This window comes from Oryza brachyantha, chromosome 11 (assembly GCF_000231095.2).
Source record: "Oryza brachyantha chromosome 11, ObraRS2, whole genome shotgun sequence".
Taxonomy (NCBI): Eukaryota; Viridiplantae; Streptophyta; class Magnoliopsida; order Poales; family Poaceae; genus Oryza; species Oryza brachyantha.
This window is the reverse complement of record NC_023173.2, coordinates 1,818,018-1,842,639: the sequence shown is the minus strand read 5'-3', so window position 1 is coordinate 1,842,639 and position 24,622 is coordinate 1,818,018. Positions and strand designations below refer to the sequence as shown.

Sequence of the window (24,622 nt, the reverse complement as noted above, 5' to 3'; positions counted from 1 at the left end):
ATTATAAGATAGATTAATATGATTTAAAGTAACTTTTCTATAGAAAATTTTTACAAAAATATACTTTTTTTATAGTTTATGAAGCGTGCGCAAAAAACGAGGAAATCTGGGTTAATATGGGGGAGCTGAATGCAGCCTAAATTAATTACGATAGTTCAAACCTAGGATAGACTTTTGATTCATCACTAATGTACTACTAGTATTGTGTTTGTGTAGTTATAGCTAGTTACATTTAATTTATATACCATTAACATGCAAACTATGTATTTATACTTCTGCTTTCTTTGTCCCAATATAATTCCAGAAGAGTTATACTTATGAGCTTATATATCATCCATAAATGTATCTTGAGTTACCATATTTCTATGGTAAAAAACCGAATATTAGGTATCTAAAGAGATACAATTATTTACATTAAAATATACTACCTCTACTTTTTATTAAAAAACGTAAAATTTCTCTTACAAACATTTAAAAGTTTTTCACCTAAAAAACATTCCGACAGTTTTCTAGACATTCACATCCATTGTTATGTGATATTATCAGCATAGGTTAGACTGCTCGAACAACAATGGATGATTATGTAACAAACCATAAAAAATGGTGAGGACTGCTTGAACAACAGTGGATTATTGTGTAACAAACCATAAAAAATGGTGAGGACAGTTGAATAAATATTAATTATCCTCCTAGGAATTTTTGGCGGGAACAGAATATATATAGAATAGAATAAACATCTTTAATTGTCCTCCTCGAATTGCAAGTATTCTTGCTTCATTTCACATGCCACAGGCAGCAACACAACGACGAGACTATAGCACAGTAGCACTGCCATTCGAGAGAGAGGCAGAGCTTGCTCTTCCTCCTTTCTTGGAATAAAGTGGGTGGCAACGGCGGGCTCTTCCATGCACAAGACGGAGGTTCCCTCTCCGGTGGCCGGAAGCGGCGGCGGCGGTGGAAAGGATGGGGCGGCGACCAAGCTGCAGAAGGTGTACCGGAGCTACCGGACACGGCGCAAACTCGCCGACACCGCCGTCGTCGTCGAGGAGCTCTGGTGATTAACCGGATTGTTCAAGGCTTCACCAACCTTTTTTCTTTTCTTCTCTTTTCTCCTTCTGAAGCTTCTTGTGATGTAAAGAAATTAGAAATATTCCCCTTTTGATGGAAATACGGACACTAATTGTTTTAGCTTCCGTTTATGCTTAAAAACCAAAATTTAAGTTTCAACCTAAATATGGAGTTGATTTTAGAGTTTTTTTAAATAAAGTTTATTTTTTAGTGTTGGCTTTTAAGCATACATATATAAAATTTTTGTTTGTGAAATATTTTTTATCATGAAAAAGCCAAGGGATCACACCTGGAATTTGTTCCTTTTCATGGTTCTTGAATTTTATCATCAGTTGGTTGTTTCCTCCATTGTTTGAGCTAAAAAAGACTAACTTTTACCGACAAATTGAAGTTTGTGGATTGAATTGTTGAAGGTGGCAAGCGCTGGACTACGCGCGGCTCAGCTACGTCAACGTCTCCTTCTTCCACGACCCAAAGCCGGAGACCGCCGCCGCCCGCTGGAACCGTGTCAGCCTCATTGCTTCCAAGGTTCTTCTTGCCCTCCTTACTTCCGTTTCTCTCTCTTGCTAAAGTTGCCATCGTAAATCTCTCTCAAGTTTTTGTTCACAGCAGATATATCTCCTCAAGAGGGCAATTCTTTTGATTTTGTTTGGAGTGCATCTCCTTAGTTGCTCTGCTATCTGTGTTAAAATTGTTGTAAAATTTAAGCTTTGATGCAGGTGGGTCAGGGTTTATCCAGAGACGACAAGGCTCTGAAGCTGGCATTCCAGCACTGGATTGAGGCTGTAAGTATATGATGGAAGCTTCTGCTTGTTGTTGTTGTTGTTGTTTTGTTCATTATGTGAAACTTTTGATGCAAATATGCAATTATGGCAGAAATGTTCATTTGTTGTATAGATTGACCCACGGCATAGATATGGCCACAATCTGCATCACTACTATGATATCTGGTGTCAAAGCCAGGCCGGCCAGCCTTTCTTCTACTGGTGAGAGGTTGACAGAGATTTCTGTGTTTGCATTTGTAAATTACTATGTCATTGGAATTGATTGATTCGTCTCACGATTTCTTCCCTAACTGTGCAATTAGTTTTTTTAATCTATGTTTAATGCTCCATTTAGGTGTTTAAAGATTTAATGTGATGTTTTTGGAAAAAAAAAATTGAGAACTAAACGGGCCCTTAGTGTTGCACTGCTATCTCAGAAATTTCATTTAGTGATTTAATTGTGCAGTGATTTCAATAGTCTTTTTTGCATAGGTAGGCTAGACATTGGGGAGGGAAAAGATGTTGACCTCCCTGAATGTCCAAGAGCTCGGCTGAAGAAGCAATGCATAAAATATCTTGGTCCGGTAAGATCATTTGTACATGCAGATGCTGCATATCCTTGACGACTGACACAAGCCACTGTTTTCTTTCTGAAAACGAGCACAAGCCACTGTTTTCACCATCCTACAAAATTGTCACATTAAAATATTATTAATGACATCACATGAAAATACCTGCCGATGGTTCTAACAGTTATCTGATGCATGTTTTACAGCAAGAGCGTGAGCAATATGAGTACATCATTACAGAAGGAAAGATTATCCATAAGTACTCTGAAGAACCACTTGATACAGAACAAGGGTCAACATGGATTTTTGTTATGAGCACAACGAAGAGACTTTATGCTGGCAAGGTGATTTTCTCCATCTCTCGAGGATTTTGCGTTCGTTGGTGCTGATTTATTACTCATATGAGCTGATTTCTTCATCCAGAAAGAGAAAGGTGTGTTCCAGCACTCAAGCTTTTTAGCAGGAGGCGCTACCGTAGCTGCTGGAAGGTTTACAGCACAAAATGGAGTTATCAAGGTTATTGGTTATTGTTTTGCACTATATTTTCGTTTGCTGATATGACTACATATGTTCTTCTGCAAGATTCTTCAGAAAAAAATATTTGATCAATATGATGTCTCATCTTCTGCTCGCAAGTCGCAAGCACATGATAAGAGAACATTTTGATAATTTTCATACAACTTATCCATGTGCTTCTTCAATGGCCATTAGCACTTTCTTCTATCTCTGATGATTCTGATTTTTCAGTCCATCTGGGCCTATAGTGGTCACTACAAACCAAGTGCAGAGAATCTGAACAACTTCATGAGCTTCCTAGAGGAGAACGGAGTTTATCTCAACAACGTGGTACATACACCATATTTCAGTCTGGCAAATCCTAATATACCCCTCTATATTGTGAAACATATCAGATGGTTTCAGATAATGAGTTTGCTCTTCTGTACATGTTCAGGTGCGCCCATCCGCCGATGATGCTTGGTACGAAGAACCTGTACTGCCTAACAACATTGATCAGAGCCCTACTGCTGCTACCATTCAATCCAATCCTCCACAACTGATTGTCCCACAAAGCATGATATCAAGAAACAAGGCATCCGGATCACATTCAGAAACTGAAGATGAAGAAGGAGATGATGCTCCTTCAGAGCAGCGAAAGCCAACCTACCAAAGAACCTTATCAGGCGGCCTGCAAAGCCCCAGAGCCGCCGGCGTGCCGAGGGAAGAGATTCTTGAGAGGGTGAAGTCCAAGGGAGGATCAAGATCCTACCAACTTGGCCACAAGCTGTCCATGAAATGGAGCACTGGTGCTGGTCCAAGGATTGGGTGTGTGAAGGACTACCCAATGCAGCTCAGAATGCAAGCACTGCAGATGGTGAACTTCTCACCGATGCTCCAGTCAGTCTCGTCCACTGCAACCAACTTACCAGCGAAGTTAGAGCAGGCAATGAGTATCTAACCAGCGTGCACAGGCAGCAAGATACACTCACAGTTAAGATATAGTAGTTCTGCAGCATACTATACATTGTATGTAATGCAAAGTTCAGTCAGAGTGGAACTTGGTTCGTGTTTACTGCTTTTCCAATGTTATGTTATGTGGATCCATTTATGCTCGAATGATTTGATGAGCTAGTTAACTATGTAAGTTTCAGCAGCACGGATTTGTGCTTAATAACTTTTTGCTTGTGTTTCTGTGTGCTGACTGACACTGTTGCAGAAACAGTTTCAATACTCCATCCCAAAAAGAAACTTTGTTTTTCTCCATATTGATCTCCATATTAATATCATACACTTATTAGATTTTATAAATTTATTTTAGCACAGAATTGTTTCAGCCACATATGTTCGCTTATGTTTATGTTCATAAGTCAAAATTAAATTTTCAACATCAACCGTCGACACAGGGCTTTTCACTGCAATGTATTTTCTAACTTTTGCTTTTAGCGATAGTACAATTACATAGTTTTTTTCTGGAAATATGCCATTTTGATTTTTCCGTCAAAAAACGAAACTATGATCACCTTTGTTAGAATTTTAAGTTTGACCAAATGATAAATATTTTTAATCATATCAGGTAGTTAATTTTATCATTTATATCATTAAATAGCTACAAAATTAGATAATCTTCATTTTAACACTGCCACCGTTGATTAGGTTTTTTTATCTTGGAAGGTGTCAAAACCGCTATACCACAGTAGCACAATTATCATGAAAAAACCGTGTGAATTTTGAATTGAAATTTTGAACAAAATCACGGCGGTTTTGAAGGGGATACCCTGCGGTAGGGATTATAATCATGTGGTGTGTAGCAATTACCATTACAGTTTTGGTTGAGACGATAATCAAAGACATTTGGGACAATAATCACAATGAGTTTTGCGTTATCGGTAATCATGATTTGTAAAAAACCACGCGATATGGCACAATTATTACAATATATCACCATTAATTTTTTTAGAAAAGTTTCTTCTAAATTCTTTTAAAAATTCTGAATTATCACGATATTAAGAAACTAAACCGCGGTTTTATGGCTACCGTGGTCGTGACCGATTATCCGCAATATTGCAAACCCGGCCGTGGATAGGATCCTCAACCGTGCCCCCACTCCCCAACCCATCCATATTCGCCGTCCATCGCCTCGGCCTACACTCCCGCCGCCGCCGCCGATCTCAGTTCGGCCGCGCTGCGCCATGTCGTCGTTCAAGCCCAACCCGCTGTCGCTGAGCGTGCCGGACCCCGCCCTCGACCGCTGGCTCCGCGACTCCGGCTACCTCAACCTCCTCGACTCCTCCGCCTCCACACCCACCACCGCCTCCTCCTCCGCAGCCGCTCCCGCCAACCCCGCCTCTGCCTCCGCCGCCGCAGCCGCCGACGTCCTCGCCATCGCCCGCACCCTCGCCTCGGTCCTTGCGCTCAACCCCTTCGCCCGGCTCTCTGCCGCCGACCTCGCCGCGCCGACGCCCCCCTGGTCCCTCGCCTTCCTCGGCCCGCCCGGCGCCGCTTCCTACTCCTGGCCCCCGACCCCGACCCAGGCTCGGCTCCGCGTCCAGGAGAACGTCCGCCGCTACGCCCGCAATTACGCCGCGCTCGCCATCGTCGTCTTCGCCTGCTGCCTGTGTGCATCACCTAGCCCCCTCTCCCTGCCTTTGTTGATTGTTGCTGATGCCTTTACTGCATTGTTTCAGCCTCTGCGTCTGAGAAGTAAATCTGCTACTGCTACTGCTGGTGTGTGTGTCCAGGTACCGGATGCCAATGGCGTTATTGGGGATGTTAGCCATACTCGTGGTGTGGGAGGGTGTGAGGTACTGCCGGGAGCGTTGGGGACTTGCCTCGCGGGAACCCAGGGTTGGGCAGTTTCTCCTACATTGTGCGCAGATCGGTGAGTTTCCGGTTGCAAGTATTGTTTCTGCACAATTAATCTTTAGAAAGAAATTGAGGCGTAATTGGTTTGTCAATTGTATTAGATTGTGTGGAATGGGAAATCAAATAATCATGATTTTCGAGTGCTGCAATCATGTTTTACATAAGATTACCAGTGAAGATCTTAATATTCATAAGCAAATTTATTTCTATATTCTTGTGGTCTCTTGAGGGTAACAATCACAATATAGTATGTTGTTATGCAATCCATAAGGCACATAAAAGCATTTCCCACAAACTGAAACATAGCATGACGATTTTGAGTGCAGCTACCTGTGCATAGGTGTAACGTTAAACATTTTTCTCATCTTAATTTAATATATATGCAGACAAGTTTGTTACGGAAGCATTATAATTCTTCAATTGTTAAAAGAGATTTCTTCATAAAAGTCGTTAAATGGGCACTGTAGACCTTTTTTTTAATAATGAGCAAAAATCTTAAAAACATAAAGTAAGTTTGAAGGACAACCAATCAGAAAATCCAATAACTTCTCTTTCTCATGCCATGGTGCCTCAGTGACAAGTGTGTTACCTTTGTCTTACTACTGATCTAGGGCATTTTATCCCAAATTCCCCAAACACTAAAGCCTGTGACATAATGATTATTATCCATTACTGGTAGCCCCATATCTATAGCAGATCAATTCTTGCACCATACCAGGAGAGAACCTGTTTGGAATGTGGCTTCCCTGTCTCAATGGGTGTGTCCTTCTCTCCATTTGGCACATGTCTATTTGCTGTTATTCTTCTGGTGGACCTTATGTATCTCGTTAAGAAAAACATAAACAAATCATCAATCAATCCTCCACGATTATTTGCTTCCACACATACCATCGTTTTCAACTGGCAGATAGTTCTCTCGCCATTAGCCAAAGTGTGCCATCATGGCTCAACATTCAATTTCTCATGGAATAAAACAATGCAATGCCAGAATTTCTATGTGCTTGTTTGAAAGCCATTGATTGATCCATGTTGGACCTGATGCCATCTCCACGGCTTTGTTGATACATTCCAGTAGATTCAAGCGTCTAAAATGGCATTGCATTGTGATTTTCTCTCTCCACTGCTAGAATATTTTGAGTGCTGCAAAGGGCTTCTACCATTGATGGCTGATGGCAGAACTGGGCATGTCACTAGCTAGCTTTGCCATTGGTGGATCTGCGACCTCAAATTCCTTTTGCATGCAGCGAAAAGCACAAAGCAGTGATCATGAACTCATGAATGGGATAAAAAAAATTTCCGGTTTCTAAGGAAGGAAATTGCTTGGTCCTGTCATCCTGTGGGTCCCACCAATAGAAATCTTAGCCATTAATGTTGAAGGGACATGGAGAACAAAAGGGGGGACAGGAAATCCACATTCGCCCATTTGATTTTCTATGAAAATGCTGAACTGGGGATTGCTGGTAGCTTAATATGCTGTCACTAGGCTAGGTATCACTTGGTAGTTTTCGTTGCAAAAATCTGCTTTGGCAATAAAAGAGTACGTTTATTGAAATAACTTGATCCTAATGTTAATATGTTAAATCATTCGAATACATATTTGCTCACAATTTTCTTATTAACCAAGTATTCGGCGTGCCTATTTGCACTTGGCATTTGTGGAGATATCTTCACAGCTGACATTGAACCTAAACTTTCATTATTTTTTGTTCTTTTAAATGAAACTTTAGCTGAATTCTAAAACTTGAACTTGTGGCAACAATAAATCTTTAGCTATTTTGCATAGAGCTTCTAAGAGCAGTAAATCCTGAAAAAAAGGCCCCATAATGAGCAACCCAGTTTTCTCTTCAGTCTTCTACATCAGTAGCTTAAACAAACAGTTGTTGGGATTGAGCCAACCTGTGTTGTTTGTTCATCAGTAAATCCCATGAATTAGAAACAATGAACATCTTCGTGCCCATCGTCATCTCTTCTAGGCTTACTAAGGTTTTACTTGAATATGTCTTTTGGTGGATCCGTGGATGACTGGACAGTTCTATTAAACATCAAATTTCAATTCAAATAAAAAATGATTTTAAACACATCCAGAAGCTCACTCATATCACAGTTGGGGTTGTCGTACAGTCAACAGTGGCAACGATGTACTCCGGTAAAAACCACTTTATGTTTGATTTTTTTCATGGTCTTTGAGAGATGCGGCTTCAATGTTTTGACCACAATTCTATATTTAAATAAGTCTATAATATCCAACAGTTTATGATTTTATGAAAGTACTTTTCAAGACATACACATACCATATTTCTGGTAACAGGTTGATTACATCTAGATGAACCAGGAGGTCAGTAGGCCTAGTTTTGTTATTTAATAGTGCTATGCTAAAGCTGGACAATGCCAAATGTTCTGTTTACCTGTTCACCCCATGCACCCCATATCTTAGGTGCAAGTTTACTATCATGATCTTCATTTATGTATTCATTTCGAATATTCTGCATATAGTTTTGTACTGGGATCTGCATAATTGTCTAATCCATTTTATTGTAACCAGCTACCGCTGTGCTGGTTTATGTGTGCAATCTGCAGTTTGCTCTTGTATATGCCATTGGGTTGAGTTATGCAGGTGAATAATCCTATATGCTCTCTTTCCTTTCTCCCAGTCTCTCCTGATTCTTTTAAAAATTTGTTCTATATGTGTTTGCAGTGATGATGTTGCATGCTTGTTTTCGAAAATTGACTCCTCCAAACCTACCTGATCCGGGGAAGAGAAACAGGAGGGCACAACTAGAAAGAAGCTAATTAGTTCGTCTGCAAAAAATAGAAAAAAAGCTATAATTCATGGTAGGCTGCTGATTGAAGGTTCTCTCTTCTAATATGGATGATAGGATGGCTGTTCTGTTGGAGCTCAATTTATAGTCTCCATGCTCTATTTTCAGGATAGAGAATAGGATACATAAGCTGTTGGAGATGCTCTGGCTGCATTTTGGACTCATTCCAGAGTAAATCTTCACCATTGTTGAGGAGTTTTATCCTGTCTATGGTAAACGTGTGTATGGATAAGGCCGATATGAGGATCATTGAGAAGACGGAGGGCACGAGGTTATACATATTCCGACCCCTGACATGGATAATAGTATAACATGTGGGATCACCTATCAGTGGGATCCACCTATCAGCGACGGTAATGACATTGTAGAGTATCCGAGTCCAGCTTTGTGGATGGGAGTCCTAAATTCCTAATCTAGCCTATTCAGCTAAGTTGGTGATATATCATCAGGTCAAGCATTTCCCTATTTCTGGTTGTGCCCGTGCATGATACACGCCAAGTTTCCCTATGTATAATTGGGTTTGTATTTGTATCGCATCCATGGTGTGATTGGCCTTCTCCTTCAAACATGACCAGCAGCTTGCCCTTGGCTCATCTTTTCCATGGTTTGTTGACGAAGGCGGAAGACCTGACCTGCTTTCGATGCAGCATTCCACGATCATCCCCGTAGCTGCATTTGGCTTTAGCCGCACTGCTAAGCTAAGCATCTGCTTTGGCTGCATCTACCATCATCCTCTTTGCAGCATATATATGCTCTGCTGCTGCTGCTGCTGCTTTTTCCTCTCTGCAATTAACCTGAAGAAACGTGGCAAAAGTACGTGCTGGTCTGGCCGGAGATGATGCAGACACGCCGGTTTCATCTAGAAGTAGGCGCCCATAACATAATGATCTGAGCACACACTCACGAAGGCAGCTACAAGTGTGTGACAGGTACTTTCATCAGTCATACTCCGATTCACTGCGAAAGCGAGGCGCACGAGCGAAATGCAGAATTCCCTTGCGGGCTCTACCGCTCTAGAAATGCATATCTTGTCGACGGTTGCCACACAAAGCCCGGACACCCTATCAGAAAATAATCATATCGAGTCCATTAAAGCAAATGATTAATTTTTTTTTTTTGCAAAACTCTTTGGAATTCCTAGGTATAGGATATTCTAGATAAAATTTAGAGTAAAATAAGCATATCAGTCTCATCTCAAGTTTTCTTCTTCTTCGTATGTTGTGAGTTCCTATTCCACCTGTGTCCTTTTTACTGTTTATGTTTACGTTGGATCGTCATCTTATTTGAAAAAAATAATTAGTATTTTTATTGTTATTAGATGATAAAAAAATATGAATAGTGTTTTATGTGTGAGTTTTCTTTTAACTTTTTCATAAATTTTTCAGATAACGAACGGTCAAACGTTGGACACAAAAATTCACAAATACAATTATATTGGGACAAATGTAGTATGTTTTACATGTGCACCAATTAAATGACAGTTTCAATGCTTTCGTGCGTTTCAAAATCTTACAGGGATGCAATGAGCAGTGTTATAGATCAATGTTTTTACTATTCCTATATTTTAGCAATCTTGTGTCTTAAAGGAGCCCTCTACATGCCAAAACTTAATTTTAGGGTCATTTTTAATATTTGTTCCATCATGGTTTATTTTCAATATTACTCCAGCTTTTAAACCACAAATAGCATACATGTGTAAAAGTTTTACTAATAAATTGTTTGTTGGTTTGCTTATATAGCATTTTAATAACAGTTTATTAGTTGTAGGTATTCCAATGAGAATAACATACTCCAAATGTCAGTGGAGATAAATACAACTCACCCCTGGGAGCATATTTCAGTTTTCATAGGAATTTTGCTAGGTTATATGCTCCAAATGTCCCTAAATATTTATAATATATATATACTACGGAGTAGTACTATAGCACTATAGAGATAAGCATATTTTGGTGAGCAAAGTGAGCATCAGACAAAGTGAGTGAGGGAGCAGAGCCGCAATAAGTTATTGGAACGGTGCGCCCGGTAGCTGTTTGTCCGGGGGACACGCTCCCGGCAACTATTTGGCGCGACAGCGCGGCGCCCGCGTGCCACCCCTCGTGGGCGCCATGCGGGGTTGGTTCGCCCGCCGTCCCCCACCACGTGCTCTCCGTCTCCGGCTGCTGCCCGGGTCCCTCCCGGCCGGCAATGGCAGCTTCAGCTTGGCTTCTCCTTTTGCACGTACATGCATGGCAGCTTCTTTTTTCTTGTCTAGTAGTACTCCACGGGCGTGCCGGGGCAGCTGTCGTCGTCGGACGCGTCGTCGTCGTTGGTGTCGGCGGCGGCGGCGGCGATGCTGAACGGCGGCGGCACGTACGGCGGCGTGGCGCAGCGGAGCAGCGCCCAGTTGACGCCGTTGAAAAACGGGTGCCGCTTGATCGCCGCCGCGCCGACCGTGGCGCCGAGACGCCGGGCCGGGTCCTTGGCGAGGAGCGACGTGACGAGGTCCCTGGCGGCGGACGACACCGGCGGCTCCTTGGGGAACTCGAGGGCGCGCGCCACGATGTTGGCCAGGGTCGTCTCGTTGTCGTAGCCCTTGAACGGCGTCACGCCGTAGAGGAGCTCGAACACGAAGATGCCCAGCGTCCACCAGTCCACGGAGCTGCCGTGCCCCTCGCCGGACACGATCTCCGGGGCGAGGTACTCGTGCGTGCCGACGAACGACATGGACCGGAGCTCCACCGGCTCCGCCACGAACTCCAGCTCGAGCCCACCGCCGGGGAAGCCGCTACCGGCACGGCTTGACGGCTTCTTGCGGCCGCGGCGGCGTCGGCGCCGGCCGCGGCCAGGGAAGAGCTGGAAGCACGACACGGCGGGGACGATGCACGACGGGATGACACACGACGAGGACTTGGAGGAGTGGCCGGCGAGGGAGATGGGGTCCGAGATGACGTGCGCCGGCGTCGGCGCCGTCGGGTCGCACTTGAGCGAGAGGTCGAAGTCGGTGAGCATGATGTGGCCATCGGCGCGGACGAGCACGTTCTCCGGCTTGAGGTCCCGGTACACGATGTCCACCATGTGGACGTACTCCAGCGCCGCCACCACCTCCGCCGCGTAGAACCTACACAGCACCCAACATTATCATCACCATTAACAAGCTCCAAACAAAACATCATTTTTTTTCCTAATCACTTAACAGCCACTATGCAGCAGAAACAAATTGGCCATGCAAGATGCATTCCTTTGCAAATCTTACACTAAGCTTAACTTGTGTAATGTTTGAAAAAAAAAACTTCTTTTTTGAAGAGAATTCAACAACCAGTTCTTGCAACTTGCAATTTGCCACTTTTTTTTTTTTTTTGCAATTGTACTACAAAGCAAGCTTATTGCATAGTACGGCAACTGTATCAAGCTGCATGGAAGTGCAGCCTTGACTTTATTCACATGTCACCTCAACGAACCCACATCTCTATGTAGGGGCTAACGACAAAGCCACCTGTATCAACCATCTGTACTGCCATTTGCATTGATATTGACATGGTGGATTCCACGGTGTGATCCAGTACCAAGCAAAAGGTCACAAGGGAGCAAAAAGGTTTCAGACAGTACTCGAATTAGTGCATCATTGATGTTGGGTGTTTGCACGTCGAAAGCTGCTTAACTTAATGACATAAAGGAAAAGCACCTCATGTGTGCACTCAATTGTTAATTCCATTGGGGTTAATTAGATTAATCCTTACAGCAAGTACCCTACTACCCCCATGTTGATCTCCACTGAAACCATTCATTCATAGTAGCAGCACATAGGGTTGGCTGTGTGTATGTGTGTGGTTCAGAGGTTTGGTTCTATAACAGCCTCATCACATGGGTGTTAATAAAAGCCTCTCTGACCAATGGCATCTATAATTCTCTCTTGATGAGAGACCATCAGAGAGTTAATATAATAAGGGTCATGTTCTCCAAACGGCTCCTGCGCCGTAGCACAAGGGGCCCTCGCTCGTGTGACACCGGTGTTATTAGCGCAATTAACCGACCTGACCGTGCGTTGATGGCAACGTTGTTGGTCCTAGGTAGGTGTGTGCCATCACATTTCACAATGCCACTATAAACTGCTACTGTTCATCTACTGGTACAAGTGCACAATTACCCCCCGTAAATCGTGGGATTGGTCATTGATTCATTTTGATAGGATTCCATCTTATGCAAATCTGTATTTGAGACCGTACTTGCACTACATACAATTCATTCATCTAGAAGCCAATCCTACAATTCATGGTTTGCTTTTGTGCTGCCAATACCTTTCAATACATATATGCTAGTCTATGTATCTATTATGCCTAGAATTTTTGTTAGTTGGTCTAAGATTCTAGCAACATTGTTTCTATGATATGAAATGAAAAAAAATAAAAGCATTGGTATTTGGTAATTGGCGATGATCTGGCAAAGCATGTAGGTTGAGTTGACTACAGCTCTACAGGTGAATGCAATGGCCGGACTACTAGTCTACCACTGATATAGTGATATGTAATGAATATAGCCACATGATGCTGTAATGGAAACAAACGTACCGAATAATGCTGCCAGTATTTTCTATCACTACACAGGTAAGTAAAGTTGACAGGTCTTGTCTCGTAATCTCTGGTATGCCCTACATCAAGATACTGCACAGGGAAGTATGGTGGAGATTAATTGTGTTTTTAAGTTTATTCTCGAAAGGAATTACATCAGGGTCTGTGTATAGTGAAAAGATAATTATATTGATGGGGAGTGATCATCACCTATAGGCAAGTAAAAATTAAGATTTGTGATGCAAAGCTGCCCAATTTCAGGCAATGGACAAGCCTGCAAACTGTTCATACGACAACAGCAGCTTGACTTCCATATGAACAGAACAGTCTTGGCTTCAGAAATTCAGAAAGCCACTGCATGCACAAGCAAATACCCCTGAATAGTGAGCGATTGCAAGGTGATATGGGCATGCAACTGTGTGTTTGGCTGCGTGCGGCTGTGTGAGTGGCTTACGGAATGGCTCAAAAACAAGAAACTATGTACTGACAGTGACCCAGTGAGCTCCCATCCATGATGCCCAATCCAAACCTTACAATGTCTAGAAATTCAGATGCATTTTCTGAAGAAGAAGAAGAAAAATATTCTCATCCTCATGAGTCACATTCGTGCATTGATTTGAGGCACTCTTGAGTGTCAATTTGGGTTAAGGATGGGTCCAAAAGGCAGCCATCATCACACTACAGCATTATGCATGTTCTAAACTTGTAATGATGGAACAAAACAATTGTGGCAAAAACCTATTCGATATAAATAGCGGATGCATGCCTAACAGAACACGCACGGGCCAAACAATGCACAGAATAGTACTAGCACTAGTACAGAACAAGTAGTATGTGTTTCATCATCCACTAGATCATTTAAAAATAAAATTTTGTTGTACGAAAAGGAAACAGAGAAAAAGATGCACTCAAAGTAAAACCAAAGTCAAGAGAAAAACGCAGGAAATCAGCCACATTCTTCTCCAAAAAGCCTAAGAATAAGATCAATCACTAGCTTAGTTCTCCAACCACTCATAGTCCACGCCTCAAAATCAGCAAAGGTGATTTCTGATTTGATTTCAGCAATTAACAACAAAAAACATTTCTTTGGAATTAAACGTCAAATTGACGATGTGGTGATCGAACAGCTCACACAAAAAAAATGGTTTTTTTAACGATTTTGCAAGATTGAAAGCACAAGGTGACGGTACCTGACCGCGGCCTCGGAGAAGCGGCGATGGGGCTGGCGCTGGCGGAGGACGTGGAGGTCGCCGCCGGGGCAGAACTCGGTGAGGAGGCATGACCAGCGATCCCCCTCGGCGACGCCGTAGAGGCGCGGGAGGAAGGGGTGGTCGACGGCCTCGAGGATCTCCCGCTCCGTGCGGGCGCGGCCCTCCTTGTTCCTCCCCTCCAGCTCCTTCCTGTCCATCACCTTGGCGGCGAGGACCAGCGCGCCGCCGGCGCCCTTGACCTCGGCCAGGTAGACGCTCCCGATGTCCCCCGCGCCGAGCCGCTTGATGAACCGCACGTCGGAGAGCGCGACGTCGCCGAGGCGCGGCGCCGGGGCGGGCGCGGCGGAAGTGGAGACGGTGGTGGCGGTGGAGACGGTGGAGGCGGAGCGGGAGCGGGAGCGGTCGGAGGAGGAGCCGAAGCTGAGGCTCTGCAGCTCGTCCGCCGCCAGATCGGCGGTCTCGCCGTCGGGATGCATTGCAGTCGAGGTGGCGTTGCGAATCGCCGCGGAGGCGGAGGAGATGATGGGAGGGATGGTGTTTGGTGGTGGCGTTTTTAGTATTTGAAGCGGGCAGGAGGGAGGGAGGTTGACGACGATCCATGGACCGGGCCGGATCCGCTCTGCCCTTCATATTTTTTTCCTATTTTTTATTTTTTTTGTCTGGATTTCCGGGGCCCTGTTCTCTGGGTTGAGATTTTTTTTGTGTGTCCTTTTGTGGTTTGCAGCATTTCTTCGTCAAATCAAATCAACCAGAAGAAATTTTGTCTGAAAAAAAATCCAAGCAGAAGCAGCAGCAGCGACGACTGCATAGATTTTGGCAAATACTACCGCCCATTTTTTTTCTATGCTCACGGTTATAAACCAAAATTTAAATTTTTAACTTTAAATTTTAAGATGATTTTAGGATTTTTTTCATCAAAATTTATTTTTCACCATTAACATTTATATCGCTAAAAATATTTAATTTTTTTTATTTATAAATTATTTTTTTACTTGTAAATATATCACGGCAACCACCCCCTGCTGCTCCAGGAGTAGAGCGGTACCTACCGGTTAATTGATTTCAGGATGGCGTTTACTGCGAGTGGAACGAGACGTAGCATGGCTCATGGTCATGGCTGCCAGCAAGCCTGCAACGGCAGTGGCCGACGCTACTCTACTCCACTGGCAGCCAAGGGAGCAGAGGCTGGACCTCATGGCTTCGAGAAGGTCACTCGGTCCAAGCGCCATGCTACCCTTTTTTTTTTATTCACTAGCTCCCTTCGTCTTAAAAATAAACTAATTTATCTGTCTTATTTAAAAAAATTTCAAGAAATTTTTTAAAAAATTAGTTACACATAAAGTATCATTTATATTTTATCATCTAATAAAAATAAATTATTAATCGTAAAAAAATTTAAATAAGACGAAGAGTTAAACATTGTGTGTAAAAACTGAAAAGTTGATTTGTTTTGTGACAGAGGAAGTACTATACTTATTTTTTTATTATTATTTACAGTATATTATAGTCGAGACTAAATAGTTAAATGGATAAAAAATGGTTAATTTCTGACCAATCATACTCCGTTTTCATAGACATATAAGTGTACAACTGATTCTAACTGTTTCTAATTGTTTTCACCTCTAAGCTGTAATAACCGGTAGGGTTTGTTTGGTTGGCAACTAACTTTATCACATTTAATCTTAGGTAATCTATAGATTTGTTAGATAGTGTTTGATTTCTGACGCAACTTTGATTTACAACTCTTAGCCACATGATCCACATGTCATTCAGCCATACGGTGCACGTGTTATTCACTGTATTTTTCTACCTAACTTTGTCTAAATTTAGCTTATCATTTTTTCACATTTTGTTTGTCGTAAAAGTATAACGAGACTAAAGTCGTTAGCTATCAACCAAAAAATGTCATTATTGCCCCCGTTCCAAACTTAAACATTTCTAGAAATGGTTAAGGCATTTTCATACCTTTTTAACCCTAGCTACAAGCTACAATTGTGTATTTCTTCCATACGTGAGTGAGCTGGAACTTTTAAGAGGAAGCTGCTGATGGTGAGAGATTTGCTCCCCTTGTAGCTTTTTCTTAATTTGCCACTTTCACTCTCATTTTTTGCTTCTATTTATATTTGTAAGCTAAAATTTAAATTTTTAATTTGGAGTTAATTTTATGGTTTTTCATCATATTACATTTTTCAGACTTGGCTTTTAAATCGTTAAAAATATATATATAAAAGTTTTACTTATAAATTATTTTTAGTTTGAAAATACGTTGATTGTTTTTTTTCTATAAAAACAATCAAACAATCAGTCTGTTGTGTTTGGACGATGGGAAATTTAACTTTTTACCACTCTTACGAGTGGTCAAAACATATTTGTCACTCATTGTCTATGATAGGTAGGCCGTCGTGAGTTTATGACACGTGAATTCAGTGACAAATCTGTTATGAACATTCGTAAGAGTGGTAAAAAGTTAAATGCCCCTTAGACGATGAGTGCTATGAAAACCTCAAGGGTCCCATGTTAGGAGGGGCGTGTCGGGGAGTTGAGTTCAGTGTTCAGGGAGCTGAGGGGGTTGGTATGAAAGATGCAAACGGGGTCGGTTTCTACAAGACAAGGTCGTGTTACCTTTGTTATAAAATAAGATTATTTTTTGGTTTTTAGATATAATACTTTTGACTCTTCGTCTTATTTGAAATTTTTTGTGATTAATATGTTTATTGTTACCGGATGATAAAACATGAATAGTACTTTATGCGTGACTAATTATTTTAAGTTTTTGTGCAAATTTTCTGAATAAAACAAATGGACAAAATTTGGATACAGAAATCAAAAAATAAAATTATTATGGAACGGATGTAGTATGTGTTTATTCAGAGGTGCTCATCGATCGACCCATCTGCGAGCCTCGTTGCTAGGACCTCAGAGATGATCAATTAAATCTGAAGTCAAGCCGGTGGATGAGATCGAGTAGGCGTTGAGAAGAGACATGAGAGCCAAATATTTGGGCCGCTTGCATTGGCCGCAGGAGACAGGCAGAATCAGCTGGTAAACAGGCTGCAAGTTGGACGATGCTTCTACTGTAGAGGGTTGTTACATTCCATGGCTCTGTCTCTGCGTCATGGTACACGAGTACTTCCTACGTGTAGAAAAAAAGCTTTGTTTTTTTAATTTTGATGTCTAGCTTTTGAACATCCATGTTATTTAAAAAAAAAAGTCATGAAGCATTTCTCATGATTTATTATCGAGTAAAAATAAAAATGCTAATCTTAAAAGATTAAATAAGACAAAGAGTCAAATATTGTATTAAAAAACTTATTTTGAGACGAAGTGAGTACATGTAAGTTGCTGCCTGCTCGATCCCTGTGTGCCTGTCTGTTGCGATTCTTATTGCTGGAAATTTTGGCTCATCAACCTGAACTGAAGCCTCCTGCACCAAATAACACCCAGCTCACTGAAACCTGCAACAAGTTCAGGCTTTTGCCGTCAAAACAAGGGCCAAGAATGGGCCGAGAAGTGCCAGAATGCAGAGTAGCTCAGAATTCGCAGCATCCAGTCTGAAAAATGAACACTATGGGCTGATTTTATTTAAGGTCAAAAGTGGCCTTACCAGTGTTTTGATAAGTTTGATAATGCTGAAGTTATATTTTAGATTGAGGCTAATTTTTTTTTACATGCCATTGTCAAACTTGGCACTAGTCAAATCTACCAAGTGAAGATAGAGAGAGTAATTTGGTAAAACTCATTTCGGCCTCAAACCAAATACTACAATTTTTCATTACAAAGAAAATATTTGTTAAAGCCTAATTTGGTGTTGAATCAAAGCCAGCCCTATAAAACCAACATGGAGACAGCACCACAATGTAGCCCACAAGAAAAACTGGCCCAAAACCCAGCCAAGATATTAGGATTTACAAACCTTTGGCCTTAAACAGTTAAGAGCAATGATGTTATATAAAATAGTTTCAGGGATGTAGCTCAGATGGTAGAGCGCTCGCTTAGCATGCGAGAGGTACGGGGATCGATACCCCGCATCTCCAATTTTTTTATTTTCATTCTCACTTTTGAGATTTTGCAAATTTCGTAACTCCAAATGATTTCTTGAATCGTCGCGATTATCGCTTGAATTTTAAAAGATTGAATAAAACCGCTATGGTTTCGGAAGAAAAATCACGTGGCATCTAATGATTATTGCGATAATCATGATGGTTTCCGCAATATTGATAATCACGATATATATGATGATAATCATGGTAACACGATCAATATCGATAATCGCGGAGTGAGTGTAAAAACCACTCGATGTATCACCATGATTTTTTTTCAAAAGTTATGAAATCTTGTAAAAAATTTCAAATCATACCGCAACTTACCAAAACCGAGCCCCGGTGCCTTAAGCGATTACCAATTATTGCAACAATAATCGCGATAGCGCGAACCCTGGTTGCAACATGCCTATGCTTAAATAAAGAGAAATTTATAACCGTATCAATATGATTTTGTAAAGTTACAGTTATGTTATTGATATCTCACTGACATTTAGGAAGCGCAGTGGTTTTTACACGTAGTTCATTAAGATGTCCCTATTTATGTCTAATTTTCTTTTCCGTGGAAGTTCCACGACAGCGCCTATATGAAGGTGACCATTTCAATTCTAGATTCACCCGAGTGATTTTCTTAACATATCCATTTACACAATCGACTATGTAAACAATACAATGTTGTCATCGAAGGACCCATCGTGAGGATTTGATGTGGGGATGTGAGAGCCAAGAACCGGGTAGAAAATCTGTGTTGATTTGACCGACCGATAAAATGGTTTTTTTATAACGCTTAATAGAAGACTAATAACAAAAAACTAACAATTATATTTTTTTTAAGATGAATTGGTTCGTGCGATAGCATTTTCTAAAATTTATACTCCTCGCTAGTCAAATATATGATTGCATTTCTCCGTTTTATATTATAAGATTTTCTGATGTTATCTAGATTTATATATATGCTAATGAATATAAACACATATAAAAAATATTAATATATATATGAATCAAAAAACTTAGTAATATATAACGGAGAAAGAACATGCCTGACAATGATATTTTTTCGATCTCTCAAAATTAAAATCCAACATCTCCCATGAATCGCCTGAAACAGCAGTAGTAGGGCAGCAGCAGAAGAGAAGAGAAGAAAGGCTCAAAGGCAAGACACAAACCAAACGGTTGAGTGCGCAGCAGGCGAGCGATCGAGCGGCGGCGGCGATGGCGTCGACGAGCATGGTGCTCACGCTGCTCGGCTTCTGCGGCAGCGTCCTCTTCATCCTCTTCGTCTGCACCCGCCTCGCCTGCTCCCTCCTCCGCCGCCACCGCCGCCCCCGCTTCCCTCCCTCCTTCCTCCCCTCCTCCCTCTACGTCCTCGACCCTCCCGCTCCCGCCCCCGCTTCCGCACTCCACCCCACCGCCGTCGCCGCCTTCCCCACCCGCGCCTTCTCCTCGTCCGCCGCCGCCGCCGCCCAGTAAGTGCGCTTTCCCTCTCACTGTTCTCCTCCTCTACCCATCGGTTGCCGATTCCAACCCCGTGCCTGCGCCGATGCCTTCGCACTGCAGCATCGCGGTTGCGTCGAATCTAAGCGTTCAATCTAAACTGCGGTTCCGATGATGGTGCTTTGGCGTGCCACGGTTTCGCATTCGCATTTCCGTCGGGTGAATCGATCCAATGGATTGCAGTTGCAAACATGCAATTCGAACAGAGCTCAGATACTCAATGAACACGTTTTAGTTGGTAGGGTTGAGTCCACGATTGGTGGATTCAATGCCGCTGCAATTTGGGGCTTGCAGTTCCGGGGGCGCCCTCACACGAGTGAGGAATAGTGGATCTATCAATTATTACGAATTTCATAGTTTGAGGTTTTTCTTGTTTCTGCACATTCCATTCTCACCTTTTAGTTGAGATTCTAATGGGATGAGTTCCATTTTTAGGTGTCTAGGTGTTTTGAGATCTGTGGAACTCTAGCCAATGGATGATAAGAGCATACAAACATTCATCTGTGTCCATTAGATATTCTCCTATATCTTCACCTATTGTTGGAATTCTTCTCAATAGACTGGTATAGCATGATTCAATTGGTAATTGGTGAATGCAATAGTTGCTTAAACAGTAGGAGCAAATATGGGTTCCACAAATTTACATCATTTGCAAGTGTATGTTATTAAAGATTATAATAGATGACCTGAATTGAGAAACAGCAATTGAGCCTAACTCCCCTTTATTTTCCTAAAAGGTAATGTTGGCTGTTGCCCAACATTTTTCCATTTTAATGTTTTCCAAGCACGTGGATGCCTCTAGCCCTCTAATGTCTTGTTGTCAAGACAGTCATAGTATTAAAAATCCAAAAGATAAAAAACACCACCTTGCAGTGAAGTTTGAAGTACCAAAGAAGTTGTCCTTGAGTATTTTGATTGAATTTGTAGTATCAAAGAAGTTTTCATGTGGATAATTAGTGCCTAAGAGAAACAATATGACTTTTAGTACCAAAAGTGTTGATTATTGTGTTTAATTGGAGATTGACTATTGAATCGTGAGTTCCCTGAAAACATGAATTGTTACCAAACAGCTAATATCATTGGGTCAAATCACAGAATGGCACGCAAACATTAAGTTCACTTCAACAAGGCAAAAATGAATGAGGAGGCACTGTCATCAAGTAGGTTAAATCCTCACCTGTGCTTGATGAGATGGAGGGATGGATTAGGTTTGATGTGTTTGACTTTTATCTGAAGAAGCTACAGAGATGCTTCTGTTAATCATATATTCATATTGGCGCTATTTGCTATAGTGGTTTTGCTGTATTAAATAAGAGGTTGCCATGTTTGGTGTCATCCATTGTGTGATCGCCTTTATAGTAAACATGGTGAAACACTGTTTCCAATTCTACTAAATATCTGAATTGTGATTCATGTTTTCTGTAGACGATTGTCAGCATTTTTCCCAGGTACACCGAAACTAGATTCTGAATTATTTCCTTCCATCATTGGCAGGTGTGTCATCTGTCTTGCAGATTATGAAGAGAAAGACGTACTTCGTATTCTTCCGTCCTGTGGCCACGATTTTCATGTGGCCTGCATAGATATTTGGTTGATGCAGCACTCAACATGCCCGGTTTGTAGAATTTCGTTGTGTGACTTCCCTGATAGCAAACACAAGATTTCTCATCTACCAAGCACAGTGATAATACCTCCATGTTCTCCTGAACCATCAAGATCAGATCAATGCAATTGCCTGTTTGTCGGCACGGGGCATTCACCAAGGACATCACAGGTTCTTATAAATGAACCTGACCAGGCGAATCAGACATTGTATGGTCCATCTGTGGAAGGGGGGAACAGCTTGCCGCCATCTGAAGTTAATCCTCCTGGTGAAAATAACAACCAAAGTATGAAAAAGCACGTGGAAAATGCTCGTCTTCAGGACAGATCATGATCTACCCAGCTAAGATCCTGCAAGTGGCTGCTTGAAGTTTTCTTTTGTGCCGCCTGCTGTCTTCAGGGTAAACTACATGTAAAATTATTAGAAACGTCAATACAGGCGGATTCATGGATAGCAGTTATAGGTTACTTATGTAAATATGAGAAAATGTTCAGGTTTCTTGTTAGAAAACACATTTATTTGTTAATCATATTCAATGGCTCATTGCATTAAATAGCTTATCTCCCTTATGGTAACCAGACTGATGAATTGTTGTTATCAACAGCAGTACATCTGGAAAACCACAAAGATGAGTAGCTTTCAATACAATCAGAAAACAGGATGAAGGCATCTTCACTAGTTCATAGATCAGGATATGAGGGGAACACGATGTAGCTGTCTCAGTCATGTAGTCATGCAAAAATTCTCCCTGAACAGCATCAAGATCAGTGACCATTTTGCCATCTTGTCTGACTGTATCTACTCGGAAGCCACTTAGTCAGAGTGTCAGACATCACACACACAGACACAGTGCCATTCATACGGTTACTGCAGCAGCATGTGGCTCCAATGTCCTATTTTTGTTGAGTCTGATCCTGCCATGGTAAAGTGGCCCAGTTGGTGTGGTGCACTGGTGTGCCTGAGATTAGCTGATCAAGCATGAACTTATAATATAGTGGTGGGAGCCAGCACAATGCTACATAACTCTGAATCTCTGATTCAAGATCTGAAGATTAAAATCCCAGATTATGATCTCTCTTCTGAAAACCAAATCTTGCAGTGCCAGAAGAACAGCCTATGGTTGTGCACGCAACGATGTCGGCTGGCCCAATCATGTCTCATGCTAGATCTAAAACTGTGTGATCAAAACCAGCAGCAATGGTTCATCACTTCATCTTCCCTGGTGCAAACAGTGTGGGGGCGACTATTGCAGACATGATTCAATCAAGTGTACTGCCATCAAACCCCCTTCATAAGTTTTACAGTGATTCCTGTCGGTGGTGGTGGCCCTCACCGGAGCAGCAGATGCAGAGCTCTCACTCACTACTCTGCCCTTAAAATGGTGGCCACCAGCATGGTGTGATGATCACACTCTCTGCAAAGGCACTTGGGGGAGTTGTGTGGGAGCTCTTTGCACCTTTTGGAGCTTCAGCAATGGGGGAGGTCAAGCACCTTTGCCTGGTGAAGTTCAAGGAAGAGGTCTTGGTGGATGACATCCTGCAAGGCATGACCAAGCTTGTGTCAGAGATGGACATGGTGAAATCCTTTGAGTGGTATAAATCGAAACTGTTATATTTGGAGTGCGTTTAGTTTCTGCTCTAAATCTAGGTTCAGCAGAAAGTATGACATTTCTAACATCACTGGTTTTTAGCAGCTAAATAAGAACATGTCCATCTTTTGGCCTTTAAACAGTTTTTTTTTTCTTTTGAACAAGCGAGCCTTTAAACCGTTAAAGAGAACATTCTACAAAAACATTGGATCTGTAATCTTTGTTTGCAGGGGAAAAGATGTGTTGAACCAGGAGATGCTGACGCAGGGCTTCACTCATGTCTTCTCGCTGACCTTCGCGAGCTCTGAAGATCTGACGAGCTACATGAGCCATGAGAGACACCAGGAGTTTGCAGGCACGTTCATGGCGGCAATCGACAAGGTCGTCGTCATCGACTTCCCCGCCGTCGTCGCCAAGCCTGCACCACCGGCGGCACCGCCGGTGGCATGATGCTGACGAGATCAAAGTGTCCATCAAGCATCCGTCCTACTCCTCCATGGCGTCAACCATTGCATTGTTCCAAGCAACTTCAGGTATCCATCCATCCATCCATCCATCTATACGCAGGTAGCTGTGATAGATGTACCTAAGCTCCATTATTGCATGTTCTGCTGCTGCTTCAGTGTAGCTTAGCTAAAGCTGTAATGCAGCTCTACCCCGTGCATTCCGTTCAAAGGTTGTTCGGTTATTCTTGGAATAAATTTATGTGATCTTTTGGTTGCTGCTCTTGTTACTTGCTTTCTCCCTTTTTCTTTTCGGTGTTTATGATGGATTGACAGATTCCTGAATAGTTTTTATGGTTCAGTGGTGCTTAGCTAAACTTTTGATGAGAGCAGGTTTGCAATGGCCCAAGTTTTGTTTGGTGGTTAATTACTCACAGTACAAAGGTAAACAGTGAGATGTTAATGTTATCAGTGCTTTCATGTGAGGTCATTTACATCGGCATTTAAATTCCATCTAAAGAGCGGTGTTACCTCTCCCTTTATTTTTTTCCTTTTCCTATGAGAAATGTTAGGTGCTACTTATTGATCCAACTATACAAAGTTTGACTTTTCAAAATCAAAATACGTCCTATAAAAAAATAATGGGGAGAATATCTCTGTATCCGTCTTAGGAGACAATGGCAGATTTTGTCATAGTATTCATGAATGAAAAAGGGGGAAAAGGAAGCAAAAAAAAAAAAGGAAGGAACAAGCTGAATATATTATACGAAATGGAGATTTAACATGGGGGAAAAATGGTTATGCTATATGGACATATATACATATATCTTTTTCATGTATATGGGTGTGCCTAATATCCAACTGCTGTTTGGCCATAATATATAATGGCCATACTACGTATGAGGTATGGCACTGTCACAACCGTGATGTAAACTTGATGGACCATTTTGCGTATTTCAATGGCTCAGTATGATGAGAGCAGAGATAATATATGCCACTAGCTGAAAGATGCATACTATAATCTATGATAATATATGCGATTTTGATAGTTCATCCACTCTATGTTTTTTCGTTGATGCAGTCTTGCATCCATAGAAATGTGTAACCAGCAGTACATTG

General features: G+C 41.9%; 5 protein-coding genes and 1 non-coding gene across 10 annotated transcripts; 5 read left to right on the top strand and 1 right to left on the bottom strand.

The window, feature by feature from the left end:
* The first annotated feature begins 771 nt into the window (after positions 1–771).
* On the top strand, positions 772–4,127 carry LOC102708658 (IQ domain-containing protein IQM3-like). Its single transcript, XM_006663153.3, has 9 exons — positions 772–1,054; positions 1,482–1,596; positions 1,788–1,853; positions 1,966–2,054; positions 2,329–2,416; positions 2,608–2,745; positions 2,825–2,917; positions 3,149–3,247; positions 3,354–4,127. Exons 1-9 carry the CDS (start codon positions 906–908, stop codon positions 3,855–3,857), a joined length of 1,341 nt encoding a protein of 446 aa, XP_006663216.1. The 5' UTR covers positions 772–905; the 3' UTR covers positions 3,858–4,127.
* Positions 4,128–4,992: 865 nt separating this feature from the next.
* On the top strand, positions 4,993–9,173 carry LOC102708383 (PRA1 family protein H). Of its 5 annotated transcripts, XM_040528607.1 has the most exons (5): positions 4,993–5,513; positions 5,638–5,777; positions 8,304–8,375; positions 8,457–8,593; positions 8,689–9,173. In XM_040528607.1, exons 1-4 carry the CDS (start codon positions 5,089–5,091, stop codon positions 8,549–8,551), a joined length of 732 nt encoding a protein of 243 aa, XP_040384541.1. In that variant the 5' UTR covers positions 4,993–5,088; the 3' UTR covers positions 8,552–8,593; positions 8,689–9,173. The 5 variants fall into 5 exon arrangements, with proteins under 5 accessions (XP_040384541.1, XP_040384540.1, XP_040384542.1 ...); XM_040528606.1 differs by having other exon boundaries at positions 8,457–9,173; XM_040528608.1 differs by lacking the exon at positions 8,304–8,375 and having other exon boundaries at positions 8,457–9,173.
* Positions 9,174–10,323: 1,150 nt separating this feature from the next.
* On the bottom strand, positions 10,324–14,869 carry LOC102719050 (serine/threonine-protein kinase D6PKL2). Its single transcript, XM_015842427.2, has 2 exons — positions 14,315–14,869; positions 10,324–11,677 (listed from the first exon to the last, which is right to left on the bottom strand). The coding sequence occupies exons 1-2, from the start codon at positions 14,809–14,811 to the stop codon at positions 10,828–10,830; spliced, it is 1,347 nt and encodes a 448-aa protein (XP_015697913.2). The 5' UTR covers positions 14,812–14,869; the 3' UTR covers positions 10,324–10,827.
* Positions 14,870–18,296: 3,427 nt separating this feature from the next.
* On the top strand, positions 18,297–18,369 carry TRNAA-AGC. Its single transcript has one exon. It is a non-coding gene; the product is annotated as a tRNA-Ala (tRNA).
* Positions 18,370–19,517: 1,148 nt separating this feature from the next.
* On the top strand, positions 19,518–22,018 carry LOC102708103 (RING-H2 finger protein ATL73-like). The gene is made up of 2 exons (XM_040528665.1): positions 19,518–19,841; positions 21,364–22,018. Exons 1-2 carry the CDS (start codon positions 19,588–19,590, stop codon positions 21,803–21,805), a joined length of 696 nt encoding a protein of 231 aa, XP_040384599.1. The 5' UTR covers positions 19,518–19,587; the 3' UTR covers positions 21,806–22,018.
* An 823-nt stretch (positions 22,019–22,841) lies between these two features.
* Positions 22,842–23,784, top strand: LOC102718775 (stress-response A/B barrel domain-containing protein At5g22580). The gene is made up of 2 exons (XM_006662670.3): positions 22,842–23,064; positions 23,291–23,784. The coding sequence occupies exons 1-2, from the start codon at positions 22,874–22,876 to the stop codon at positions 23,508–23,510; spliced, it is 411 nt and encodes a 136-aa protein (XP_006662733.2). The 5' UTR covers positions 22,842–22,873; the 3' UTR covers positions 23,511–23,784.
* Positions 23,785–24,622: the final 838 nt, after the last annotated feature.

Coding starts and splice junctions, on each gene's coding strand:
- LOC102708658 (XM_006663153.3), top strand. CDS start 906: ATGCACAAGACGGAGGTTCCCTCTCCGGTGGCCGGAAGCGGCGGCGGC. Junction 1,854..1,965: donor TCCAGCACTGGATTGAGGCT/GTAAGTATATGA, acceptor TTTGTTGTATAG/ATTGACCCACGGCATAGATA. Junction 2,918..3,148: donor CACAAAATGGAGTTATCAAG/GTTATTGGTTAT, acceptor CTGATTTTTCAG/TCCATCTGGGCCTATAGTGG.
- LOC102708383 (XM_040528604.1), top strand. CDS start 5,089: ATGTCGTCGTTCAAGCCCAACCCGCTGTCGCTGAGCGTGCCGGACCCC. Junction 5,778..8,303: donor CCTACATTGTGCGCAGATCG/GTGAGTTTCCGG, acceptor TATTGTAACCAG/CTACCGCTGTGCTGGTTTAT. Junction 8,376..8,456: donor CATTGGGTTGAGTTATGCAG/GTGAATAATCCT, acceptor ATGTGTTTGCAG/TGATGATGTTGCATGCTTGT.
- LOC102719050 (XM_015842427.2), bottom strand. CDS start 14,811: ATGCATCCCGACGGCGAGACCGCCGATCTGGCGGCGGACGAGCTGCAG. Junction 11,678..14,314: donor TTCTCCGAGGCCGCGGTCAG/GTACCGTCACCT, acceptor GGTGCTGTGTAG/GTTCTACGCGGCGGAGGTGG.
- LOC102708103 (XM_040528665.1), top strand. CDS start 19,588: ATGGCGTCGACGAGCATGGTGCTCACGCTGCTCGGCTTCTGCGGCAGC. Junction 19,842..21,363: donor TCCGCCGCCGCCGCCGCCCA/GTAAGTGCGCTT, acceptor CATCATTGGCAG/GTGTGTCATCTGTCTTGCAG.
- LOC102718775 (XM_006662670.3), top strand. CDS start 22,874: ATGATCACACTCTCTGCAAAGGCACTTGGGGGAGTTGTGTGGGAGCTC. Junction 23,065..23,290: donor ATGGTGAAATCCTTTGAGTG/GTATAAATCGAA, acceptor CTTTGTTTGCAG/GGGAAAAGATGTGTTGAACC.